Genomic DNA, 12,698 nt, shown 5'->3' with positions numbered 1-12,698 from the left:
TCACTTAGATATAGTCCCAGGGCATGGGACTAGGGCAGCTGGGGCAGCTTGCTGGTGAAAGTGACAAGAGGTGACAGTCAGGGGAGAGGTATTGCAGAGAGACCCCGTGGGTGTGTCGGGTCACGGTTGCTCAGGTGAGCTGAACGTGACTACCTCTGCTGCTTTTCTGTCGCCATGACGCCGTGATGAAGCCACAGCCAGAGTCAGTCTATGGAAGACAGGGTTTAGTTTTGTCTTACGGCTTCTGAGGGATCAGAGGGCTGGGGGAGGGCACGGCAGTAGGCTGCAGGTGTGGTGCAGAACCAGAGATCACATCCTTAACTATAAACGTGGACCAGAAAGCAAACTGGGAGTGGGACGGTATTTTCCTGTAAACAGTGACAAAGAGCACCATCAGCTAGGACCAGGTGTTCAATGCCTTGCACCTGTGTATGCTGTTCAGGCTCGGAACACAGGCTTGGAAGTGAGACCCCCATGTACAGTAGGGCAATGGGAAAGTGTCCCCCCCCCCCTAAACCAGAGGTGCCAGGGCAGCAACGGGTCTTTAAGGGAGGGCTGGGAGTGGTCAGTTGTAGACACCCCAGCTCTCAGGTGGCCTTGAGGGACATGGAGATGTAATGCCCTTTGTTCTTTCTGGCCTCAGAAAGAGCTGGGGCTGCAGTCTTTCTCCCTGGGAATCTAGGCTGCCTGGGGAAGATGCTCACAGCAAATGCTGTCATCACCTGGGTGACAACAGTGAATGCAAATTGGATAGAATGGGGGCATAGGCTTCAGAGCTGTCAATATTTTAGTCTTAATATTGCAGCCTCTGCTCACCCAGCACACGCCTTTCCCAAGGTACATGGACTACGGACGTATCAAGCACACACAGGAGGTCGTGGTTGCTGTCCCTGGCTCCACTCGGCTTGTGAGCTCTGGCCTCGGTTTTCACATTTTCTACTTTCCTTGTCAGACTTCTCAAACCATTACTGATCTGATGCAGCGTTAGGCAGTGCTCCTAGAACGCCGTTCTTTCTGAGCAAGGGTGCCGTGAGGGAAAAAAATCACTAAAGGGAACCATATGGCTTTCGAGCCAACTCATCGAGTCCTCCAGATGCCACCTCAGCTGGTGTCTTTTGACTTGGAGACTGTGTAGGGGAGAAGAGAAAGGGTCTCTTAATGTGTGTCTCTACTGAGAAGGATCTTGTGCCACATCAATGATTAGGGGAAAGATGCCTGGGATTGAGGCTGTGATGTGGTCATATTTTAGGGGTGGATAGGTATGGTGATATCTTGGTGGCATGACATTTGTCACTCTTCAAAGGAGAGGTCTCATGAATGGGGAAGGTGAATGTCAGGGATGTGAGGGAGGGAGACATCTTGGTTGTGACTTTTTGGGGCCACTGAGGAGCAACTGGAGCAAACGGGAACCTGGCAATCGTCTAGTACCCCAGAGCACTGGGTTCATTCGTGGATTGATCAACTCGCAATAGATGGCTTGATAAGAAATTGTCACAGTATTGCACCCAGGTGTGGAAGTCATTGCTCCTTGCGTATTAAGCACTGTGCCACAGAGCTCTTATTCCTCTGTAGAGTACATTGTCTTCTTTCTAAGCACGGCTATGATAGGGCCAGGAGCCTGGCTTTCCCTACCTCCTGTTCCTTGGGTAGACTTGCTCTCTTTTCTGTTGTTCTGTTTCCTATTTCAAGACTTTGCAAATGTTCTCAGGTTAAAAAAAATCATATCTGTTGCTAAACAGAGTACATTTCCAAAAGGCTTTGTGGAATCTAAGGTTCCAAGAGCATTCCCGTCTCTGAGACAGTGTTTTTTCTTCTCGCCTACAATTATAGTTTCCTTTTTTTACCCTGGTGGCAGCTTCGTGAGTTGTGGCTGGAGCTTGTATCTGTGGTCCCTGAAGGCAAACAAGGTGGGAGTGGGGAGCATGACGTCACTGTGGTCCTGGAGACTGGGCTTGCAGTTCCCTATCTTAGGCCTTGGCTGTGCTGAGGCTTGTGTCCACCAGCCAAATGATGTAGTTTGGACTCTGGGGTGATAACGAACATTAATAAACCATTAGCTCAAGGTTCTGGGACCCCAGGAAGGTACCCAGTGGAACTGTGGAGTTGAAGGCTTCCCTATAAATACGACATTTGTAGCCAGGCTCCTCCAGGTTATAGGTGAGGACCCTGTGGGTCCTGGCAGCCTGAGTTCAGGTTCATCCGTCTTATTAGTCATCTTGCTTGTTGTCTGGTCCCTGCTGGACTTTGCCTGGGCATGGTGTTGGGGTCAGCTCACCAGAGAGCTTTGTTGTAAGATGCTCATGATCGCATCACATGGGTTCTTTTTTCGCCTGTGTGTACATGCTTACATGGTCTAGGTGGAACCAAGTGAAATTCTCATTGCTGTAGAAGGAGCAGCAGGCTGCGTTCCTGCCACCCGGCTCCCACATGGCTAGCTTTATACCTGAAATAACAACACACAAATTGTATTCTTTTAAATACTGCTTGGCCCATTAGTTCTATCCTCTTATTGGCTAACTCTCACATCTTGATTAACCCATTTCTAATAATCTGTGTAGCACCACGAGGTGGTGTTTTACAGGGGGGCGGGGGGAATCTTAGCCTACGTCCATCTCGGAGAGAACTATGGCGTCTGCCTCACTTCTTTTCTTCCCAGCATTCTCTTCTGTCTACTCCACCCACCTATGTTCTGACCTATCAGGCCAAGCAGTTTCTTTATTAATTAACCAATGAAAGCAACACATAGAAAGAAGACCCTCCTACATCACATTGCTCAGGCTTTTCTGACCTGCACTTCCAGTTTGTCTCATAGACAAACACTAGCCATCAGAGGGACAAAGCCTACTAGTGATCCTGTTTCTGCTTTGTCTTTTCTAGTTGCTGGGGATCTGGTCCTTAGAGTGGGGAATGGGGCTTTGCTCTGGATGAGCCCAAAGCCTCCTGAAAGGAAGATAGGGTTTTTGAAGTAGGTGGGGGCTGGGTGGGAACATGAGTGATAGTTCTGGGGGGCTCTGCTGAGACTCTCCATGTTCCAGTCTCCAGGATCCTGGAAGCTGTGTCCATAGTTCAGGCAGGGTAGGAAGATGGACCTGGCCTGGCATGGTAGAGCGGCTAGGTCAAGGCTGTATGGGGGCAGGGGCAGGACTGACATTTCCATGCTGCCTGAACTGGGAGATTATCTTCTTCTATGTCTGGTCTTTGGTCACACCCATCTAGCTTAGCATCTTCTGCCTCTTAGATAAAGGAAGGTTCAGGGTGCCTTTGGCCTCCACACTTCTCAGTTTTCTAGGAGTTGATGTGGCATCCAGGAGGAACTGAGGTTAGGGGAGGTCCAGGCAGAGGCTGGGAAAGCTGTTCTGCATATGTACACAGTGGAGTGGAAGGCTCTGTAGCAGTACTAAAGGAGATGATGTCCATGGGGATGTATGGTGTTCTCTGTAGAAGTAGACCCTCTGTGGGGAGACAGCTGCCCTTTGAGCTGCTCAGAAGGAGCATGGAGGCAGCCCTGGCTCCTCAAGCCCAGCCTATGGCCTCCTGCTTCTTATCTGCCGCAGTGCTAAAGTTGAAGTGTGTCCTCATGAATCTTGAAGCCCATTGTGGGTAGTGCAGTCCCTGTACCTTTCTTTTTATATCCACTTGGGTATTATTTACAATCCACTGGTCATGATTACGAGACCAGTGAAGGCACCTGATGTCACATTTTACATGCCTAACTTGGAGCCCCAGTAATCTATCACTATAGGGGGAGGCCTGGACACAGCACCCACTTTCTTTAACTGAATAAAGACTGTTTACTTATGGGACTGTAGCTAGGTGTTAGAGCACTTGCCTAACATGCAGGGGGCCCTGGATTGGATGCACTGCATTGCAGAAAGGGGAAAAAATAGTAGTTGAAGGCTAGTTCTGGGTTGATGAGGAAAGATGAATTAGGTTCTTGTCCTGAGCTGCAGTGGAGAACACCTGTGGTATTAAGCAGGAGCCAGGCAGCCTGGCCCACACCCTTCAGAGGCTCAGAGGAACCCACAGCCTGTCAGTTGTAATCTCAGACCTACCGTTAAATTCCAGCCCAGTAGCACTTCATCTACGCCGATGTCTGGATGTGTTTTCTTCGCGTTACTGTATTCCAGGGAGTGGGATGCTAATTGGGTGGGACACAGCAATTTCTTCTGTTTTGGTGAATGTCCAGACAGGATAGTCCCAGTTCACTTTGAACTCACTGTGTAACCTAGAATGACCCTGAACTTCTGATATTTATGATTCTGAGTGTGGAGATTGCAGGCACGTGTCACACCCGGTTTTATTCCTTGCAGGGGGTTGACTCTTGGATGTATTGTATGTTAATAACCAAGCTCACAGACATCTGTGACTTTTGGCTCCGCCCCACTGGGAAGATCCTTGAAAAGTGCGTGCAGACATGGCCAGAGTTGTTCCTTGAAGCAGGCCACTGCTCTGGAGACTGAGTGAGACAGAGATGTCTCCCTGCTGGCTTGAGGAATTTTCTAGGTAGCGGCTGCATAGCCTGCATTTGCTTTGCTCGCCGTGGTACAAGGCTCAGCCACTGAAAAGCCACACAGAGGAAGGTGGCAGAAGACTGTGGTGCAGATGTCTTTGACTAAAGCACCTGCTACTTTTCTTTTGGTCTTGAGTGTGGCAACCTGTCGTTCAGACTGGGCAGATAGTTTTAAAGAAAGGTTTCTTAATGAAAGCTGTGTAAATTAATAGCTCTTAGCCCCCCCCCCCAATTTTGAGTGTGGATATATTTGCAAATAAAAAACTACCACACAATGCCACGATACTATTGTTTTGACGTGTCTCGCCTCCTATAGCCTCTGCAGGCCATCCAGATCCTACTGATTTAGCTTCCTGACCAGAAATCTCCCTCTGGGCGACATCAGGGTTTCTCTGTCACTGCAGGGCAGTGACGTCTGGCCAGTGTTGGTTGTAACCTCCTTGGTGTCAGGTGGACTGTCTTTCCCTGGTCTGCTTGGTCTCATCTAAGCTACCTGCAGGGGAACAGCAGACAGAAGCCTCTGGCCCTGAGACCTGCTGGGTCTAAAGTACCATGCTCCAGAGAATGCTGACCAACTTGACTTGGAATGTGTTGTGAGGGACTTGGCTTTATGAACAACTTAAGAAATATCAGAAGTCATCTGAGAAAGACTCTCGAATGAATTACATTGGAAAGAGACGTGCAGCCTGTGGCTGCATTGTGGTGGACACTACCACAGGCTGTCACTTATGACAGGAAGTGGCACGGGGAGTGTGACAGTCATGTGAGCAAAGCCATGGACTGTGGTTGTGGTGGTGTCAGGTGTGAGGCAGGCTGGGAGATAAGCACCATGACTGAGTCCTCCAGGACCGAGGGACCCTTTGTCTTTCTGAAGCACCCCTAACCACCCTGGCTGAATCACCTCTGTCTCTGAGGACCCTAGTATCCAGCAGAGATTTTTCTGTACCCTGCAGTCTCGCAACTGTTTCGAGGTGTTAGCTATCTTTTTCTTTTTTGTGAGATTTCAGAAAAGTGACTGTTTTAGTAGACTACTAAAAGATGAAAAGCTGACCTGATACATGGTCAGGTCCGCGCAGATCAGGCTCCTGCCATAGTAACTTAGGGGTCTGGTGTGATCGTTCTTTAGTGCCCCTCCGTCCCCACCAAAAATGACATAGGGGACATTCAGATTTGCCTTGAGTTGTGGCATGTCGCCTCACACTTCCCATTCTCTCTTGCAGATGCTTTTGTGAACAGCCAGGAATGGACTCTCAGCCGATCTGTCCCGGAGCTCAAAGTGGTGAGTAGCACCTCTGGCCTGTGGGCGGGAGGAGCTAGAATAAGCCTACAATAAGTCTGCAAGCTTCCCCATATCTACCCCTTCTGTTTCCTGGGGCCTGAAGAGCGGAGGCTTGCTCCGTCTGGGGTGTGTACACCTGGGCAAGGCTGTCACTGGCAATAGGGAGCCAGAACTTCGAGTTTGCATGGAAGAGCCATAATTGCCATCCAGCAGGTGGTGTCTGTACATTCCCCCCACCCCGGCTCTGTGCTGTTCTGTGTCTGCGTCACACACATGCACTTGTATATACATACCACCGTGGACTTAACCTGTCCCTTGCTGGGTGTTATGGCAACCTCTGTAACAAGTGGTCCATAGTCATAATTTTTGTCAAAAAGTAATGACTGTTTATATAATTATGAGCTCCTGGCATAAGTTAAGAGTTGTGCTGTTAATAAAAGCAACTTCCAGCAGAGTTAAAGCTCATAGCTGGCGTCTGTGAATGTTGTCCATTGCAGTTGCCTCTTAGAGCCCAGTTCCGTGGCATGCCTCCAGCCTTAGCGTGGAAGGAAAGGATGCCCGTATTTTAAATAACTGTGTTGTTTGTCATGAAACGTGAGGCTCTTAGTCGCGTTTGTATATACACGCACACTCTCTCTTCTGTTTTCCCTGTGCTGGACTCTGACTTACCTGCTGGATGACAGATGAGCCCCTGTCCATTAGCACGTGCTAGGCGGTGGAGGACCTCAGTGTGGCCTGCCCACTCATTGTGCATTTTCCCATCCTGTTCATCCTTTCTCCTGCCAGCTCCCCAGTGACTTGCCTCAACCTCCAGGGGCCCACGTTTCTTCTTTATGCTGCCCAGCCTCACTGATTTAGAGAGGATGGGATAAGGACTTTTATGTCTCACTGAGATGGAAGTGAGCCACTTCCTCCAGGACACTGGCGCCTCTCAGCAGTGCCAGCGAATGAGACTGTTCACTTATGGAAGACTGCCGTCCTCCCAGCCTCTGGGGTTCTGCAGGCTGTCCCTGAAACAGCTGTCTCGTCTGTCTTCTGTGCTTCTTAACTACCATAACTTGTACAGTATTAGAGTGTTCTGGAAATACCTGATGAATGGATGACCCAAAGGTGCCAGTGCCATTAATGGGACCTTTTTGTAAAGACTGGCCAGTTTTAGATACTTCTGGTAAGAAACCCAGGTGCTGACTATAGTCAGTGACAAACAACAAGACCAGGGTGTTTCCCACAAGGTGTTTATGAAGTACTCCATCCTGGGCATGCCCTGCCTGCAAGTTTCATGTAATTATGGCCTTCAATCCTGACAATTACCCCAGGAGGGGCAGGTCCTGTTGTCACCCTGTGCTACCGATTAGGTTTGGGACATGAAGAGCTTCCTCAGACGCCATCTAGAGTAGTGTAGAGCTGGGATTTGAAGCCAGCACTGCCTTGGAGAGCCTTCTGTGAATCTGTCCCCACTGTTGCCATAGCCTCTGGCCCCAGGTTTTCATTTAAGTCAGAACAGCAGCAGGGTGGGGTGGGGTGCTTCAACCTTCTGGCAGCATAAGAGATGACTGGGAACTGATGTTACTGTGGGTTATCTTACCGAGAGCCAGCCTGCACTTAAAGATGTTGCAGGCTTCAGGGCCTGAGTGGTTTTTGTTGACTGGTTTGGGCTTTTTTAGGCAGCATCTTACTTATTTCCTTAGCTGCTGTGGAACTCACTATGTTGCCCAGGCTGGCTTTTCATTACCATCTTCCTGGCTCAGCCTCGCAAGTGCTAGAATTAAATAGGCTAGTGCCACTATGCCTGGTCTCGTCCACATATTTTTATCAGCCAATAATAATTTGAGGATGAACCAAAAATTTATTTTCTGCATGTGACTTTCTGTTATAAGAATTTGGTGTGTCTAGCAAGTATTGACATTTAAAGAGACAGTGTAGGATTCTTCTAAATGTGACTTTGTTAAAGCTGGACTGACTTGAGGTCACTGTGATTGACTTGTCCTATAGTCAAGGGCTCATCTGTGGTTTGAGGGCCTTGAACTCTGCCGTGGTGTGTGCCCTCTCATGATGGCATCTGCAGGCACCTCGTTGTCAAGGGCACCTCACCCTATCCTTGTGCAGTAAGAATGCTCAGGTCTGAAGAAACACCCTTTTGTTCTGTGAAGCATTTCCCTTCCCATGCCCATAGGACTGTTACTGTTTCTGCCCTCATGCAGCTCCTGAGGTGGCCCTTTAGGTCATTGCCTTGGGACCCTCAGCCCTGCTTGGAAATGTAGCCATAGAATGATGTCACTGTGTCCCAATGGATCTTTTGTGGAGTATTTTTCAGTGAGTCTTTTGGAATGCATCAGGATACACAGTTCACTGTTGCTCCTTGTGAGAGCGGTGGGCCTCTTTGAAGTTGTGGTGTAGTTGTCTTCAGCCCTGCAGCTTGGTGCTGGGCTGTGTAAGCTCTGTGCCTCCGCCTGGGTGGAAGCAGTAGGCACCTTGCCTGTGGAGGTGCCACTGCCTGTTTTGCTTATACTCTCAGCTGGGGCTTTTAACTAAAAGGCTCCATTTGATTTGCAGTAGAATCGTGTTCAGTAGTCGAGTAGAAAACACGGGGTGCTAGAGAATTGAGTTTATAAAGGTGCTGTGCTTTGCTTCTTCTGCTAGACGACATAGGGCACAGAGCCTTAACTGATGGCTTGTGCAGGTGAGGCAGGTGACCGCTTCTGTCTGATGTACCCAGCTCTGTCATTATCAGGGTGCCCCCTTTCTGTCCATGAAGCCCATTGGCTGAGTTATTTCCTTCTGTGCAGGTGACACTCAGGAGTGGTTGTCACAGTTTCACAGGAGGGCCACATCCTAACAGATGGTAGTTTCTGCCAGTGTTTCAAGTTAAAACAATGCTGCTCTTATCTGTGAGATGGGTGCACAAGCCGAGCCACCTTCATCCCCAGCCCAGGGTAGCTGGCACTGGTCTGGTCAGGGATGTGCCATACCTTTGGCCATTGTTGCTGAAAAGAGCGGCTGGTGTCACCACACAGAGAAATCCCAGCTGCACAGTGCGGATTTCTTCCTCCAGGAAGAGAAAGTGATCTTAATTAAACATTTCATTTCTGTGGCTTGGATTTTTCTCAGCTTGAAGCTGACAAACAGCAGGTACCCTTGAGCAAAAGAATAATTAATAGGCAGATATTCTCAGATTGTGGAGGCTCCAGGTAGGAAGATGCAAGCCTGGAGAGGAGGCAGCTTTGTGCAGGAGCTGTCCTTATGCTCTGGCCCTCAGCCCAGCTCTCAGCGTAGAGAGAGCTCATTTATACTCACTAGTGTTAGTCACTCATCAGCCATTCACACACCTATTACGTGGGGGCTGTGCATCTTCCTTGGAGTGGGTGCCTTGGCAGGACAGAGAACAGGATGAGTAAGGCACAGTCCCTTCCCGTAAGGAGTGGCGAGTCAGGTTAAAGGTTCTGTGTTCTTGCTGGCCCCAGGTGAGGCTGTGGCATGAAATTGCCCTCACCCATCCAGACTGCTGTGACAAGATATGGTGGTTTGTGAACAGTAAAACCTGTGTTCATAGTTCTAGAGGTTGGAGTCAAAGGAGCCTGCAGATTTGGGGGCTGGTAGGTTTTAGGGGCGTTTTGTTCTATAGATCACAGGTGAGATGTTCTTTCCTCTCTCCTGCCTGCTGAGCCACATTCAGATATATGTTGGTTTTCATGTGGATCCTCTCAGAGATCCCTCTCTCCCATGCGTCTCCTGGGGCCTGGGGACACAAGGATTCAGAAACCAATAGACATGGTCTCAGGTTGTAATGGCTGAACTGGCTGCCAGTCCTGAGCTCGAATAGGATTTGGGGCTCTGATTAATCAGTGTGGAAAGTTCTAGTCACCTGGAGACAGCAAACCCTGTAGAGATGAGATTGATAGTGCTTGAATATAGGCGACAAAGCCCGGAAGTAGGAAGCAGAAGCCTGCAAGCTTGGCGAGAGGGTGAGGACAGCCTGTGGGTGTGGAGATGGTCACACAGACCAATCGTCTGTGGGGCAGTTGGGACATCAGGGAAGAACTTGGGATTCATATATGGTCGTGGAGCAAAAGTTCGAATGCACAAGGCCGCTGAGTGGAGCAGCTTCCTGGAGGGAGGGCGGGAGAAGTGCAGGGCACCCAGCAGAGCCAGGTGTCCTTTCACTAGAGCACAGGGGTCAGCCTCGCCACCCTGGTTGTTGGTGGACAGCGGTACCCACACCACCCTTGCCCTCTCCTGTTATTTTCTACCCTGTGTGATCACCTTGACTGTCTCTGCCACAGCTGTGTACTTTTGAGAGGCAGGCTTGCTGTCTCTACTCCCTTCTCAATCCCAGTTACTCCTTCCTCCAGCTTTCCCAATTTCACTTCCTTAGGGTGGAATGTACCAGATGGCCCTACTGCAGACAGCTCTGTGTGCGGCATTGCGTGTTCTGTGGAACCCTTCCATCTTAGTGTATAGGGAGGCTCCTACCCCATGGCAGTTGAGCCGGTACACATGTACCCTGTAAAGCCAGCAGGGGCATTTCCGGAAGGATACCAGCTATGTTGACACCCTGACAGCACCAGGACTGGTAAAGACAGGAGCAGCTAAATCAAGGTTGACTCTGTTTCCAATAGAAATAGTTGCTGAGTTCATTTTTTAATCTTTCTTCAACATTTTCTCAGGGTGATTATAACCCCGTGTGAGGTTACTGAGTATTTTAACCTGTGTGTGCAAAAAAAAAAAAAAAAAAAAAAAAAAAAAAAAAAAAAAAAAAGCTAAATAAATGATTTAACCACCCCTAACCATTGTCTTTTTTTTTCTGCAGGGAATTGTGGGTAACTTGGCCAGTGGCAAGTCTGCACTGGTGCACCGATACCTGACAGGCACATACGTGCAGGAGGAGTCTCCAGAAGGTATGTTGTTCGGCAGGTGGTTAGTTACCAGTTTAGGGTTTAAATTTTTTCTTTAGCATATTCTAAAGATGACCCATGCCAAAGCCGTAAGAAAGCCAGCAAGCATCAAAGAGACTTAGGTATACTTTCCCTCTGATAGGGGCTTAGTGCATTCACTCCAGCAGTTCGAGCATTAATCGTGAGATGCCCTTGATCCTTGGTCCAGTGCTACTCCTTTGAGTACTGGTCGGACATCTCTCGGATCTGGACACTGACTTTGTAATACTGTGTAGTCAGAAATACCAGCGTTTCTAAATTCAGTCCAGATCCCCCACTGTGTGTATTGAGTATGTTCCCTTTATATTGTATTACAGACATGTAATAATCATTTTGCATGTGAATTAGGCATTTCTTTTGCCATTAGACATTTTGATTCTTCTGTTGACATATCCATGTCTTACTGTGGTTCTGTTTCTTTTTTTTTTCTTTTTTTTTTTTAACTTTTAAGTAAGATTATGAGAGAGGTAATAGGAAACCCCGTAGTCCCCTTAATCAAAGTGTAACCCACAAGCCATTTTCTAAAATATATTTTCTCCCCATGTAACCCTTTGAAATTCAACTCTGAGACACTGAATTTCTGGTTCCTTCTTTTTCTTACTGGCTGTTCCATTCTTTGCAGATATGGACGCAGGTAACTATACATTTCTTCATGGCAGTGCTGTCTCGTTCTGGAGCGAGCAGAGGCACAACCTTGTCCTGTAGCGTTCCCTTCCCGCCTCGTTCTGTGTCTCATCCTATTTTGTTTCATTTCACCTTTTTCTTTTAAGTTCCGCATTCCACCCTGTTTCGTCCCTTAGCTGTCTTCTGAGCAGTAGTCCGAAGTAGCTTCACGTGTTCCCTGTAACACATGTTTTAGCCATTTAACTCTTGTCCTAAAGACTGGAACCATCTAGAAAGAACAAAATTCTGAGGGCTTGCTTGGGGCTCTGCCACCATTCTGTAGTGTTTTCCAACCATGTTTTGAAAGCCTCCCGGCTGTCACGTCAGGGAAACACCCACTTCCCAAATTCTCCCCCAGGATTGATGATTTGGGAAGGGGACAGCATCCAAAGGTTTATGCATGAGACCAAATAGACAAAGGCTTGATCTTGTGGGGACTATAGACCCAGGTACTCAGAACTCACAGCTTGGAAGAGCTCCCTCTTCCAAGATAGGACCCACCAGCCCAGGGCCGTGCAAGGGCTTTCCTCTCTGAGTGTGAACGATCGCCACAGCCAGCTTGAGTAGACTTTGAGTTGGTAGCGCTTCTGTCTCGGGGCTTCTGTGTTGTGGGACTCACTGTCGTGAAGTTGGTAAAATCCGTCTACCAAAGGTCTGCACTGACCCAGCCGCAAGGCAAACATACGCCTTTTTCAGCATCCACATTTTGGGCTAGGATTGCTGGAAGTTCCAGGCCAGCCCCGCCCCTGGTTCTCTTGCTGTCTCTCTGTGGCACAGATTTCTAGGGATTTAGAGGTAGGTGGTACTGTAGTCGCTGATTCTAAAGGGAGAGGCAGGACCACATCTACATTTGATCAGTACTGTGGTGTCGGTCATTTCCTGTTGGTCATTCAGTCTGTCCTAATACACCTGTGTCCAACAGTGTAGATTGTGACCTTCTATTTTGATCAGCACAGTGGTGTTTCTCTTGATTGTTTGCACATCAGAAGTAAAAATTTTACCCTGTGAGATGAGATGCTAACACTCCCTCCCCTGATCTGCAGAGTGGGAGTTTACCACTGCACTGACAGGCACACAGCTGAAGACTCTTGGATCTGAGAGACAGAATTGAGGATGTCTCTCTCTTCACACCCTCACCTGCCCACCTGTCCATCCTCTGACTGTGGACCTTGGACCTAGGGCAGTTGTTCTGTGTGATGGGAGATAGAGCTGTGTTCGTGTGATAGGGCAACACCATGCCCAGCTGTTCCCTGACAGGATACAGCTGCATCTCTGCGAATGAGGAGGCCTCTGGGTTGCTGGAAGCCCTTGGCCT

The 12,698-nt window shown here is 48.7% G+C and overlaps 1 protein-coding gene across 10 annotated transcripts in view; it reads left to right on the top strand.

Moving 5' to 3' along the window:
* The window catches only part of Agap1 (ArfGAP with GTPase domain, ankyrin repeat and PH domain 1), a 455,752-nt gene that overhangs the window by 154,151 nt on the left and 288,903 nt on the right, over positions 1-12,698 (top strand). For 6 of the 10 annotated variants that reach the window (XM_041650294.1, XM_041650293.1, XM_041650292.1 and 3 more), the window contains exons 2-4: positions 5,731-5,789; positions 10,597-10,684; positions 11,343-11,354. In XM_041650294.1, coding sequence (XP_041506228.1) covers positions 5,731-5,789; positions 10,597-10,684; positions 11,343-11,354 — 159 coding nt within the window. The remainder of the gene's footprint in view (positions 1-5,730; positions 5,790-10,596; positions 10,685-11,342; positions 11,355-12,698) is intronic. The other 4 variants (XM_041650295.1, XM_041650296.1, XM_041650297.1 and 1 more) reach the window with 1 other exon arrangement.

Source organism: Microtus oregoni, unplaced genomic scaffold (genome assembly GCF_018167655.1).
Source record: "Microtus oregoni isolate MIOR12 unplaced genomic scaffold, Mior012 000004F_ref0000308, whole genome shotgun sequence".
Taxonomy (NCBI): Eukaryota; Metazoa; Chordata; class Mammalia; order Rodentia; family Cricetidae; genus Microtus; species Microtus oregoni.
Note: the sequence above shows the minus strand (reverse complement) of the source record. Positions and strands in the feature narration are given on the sequence as shown.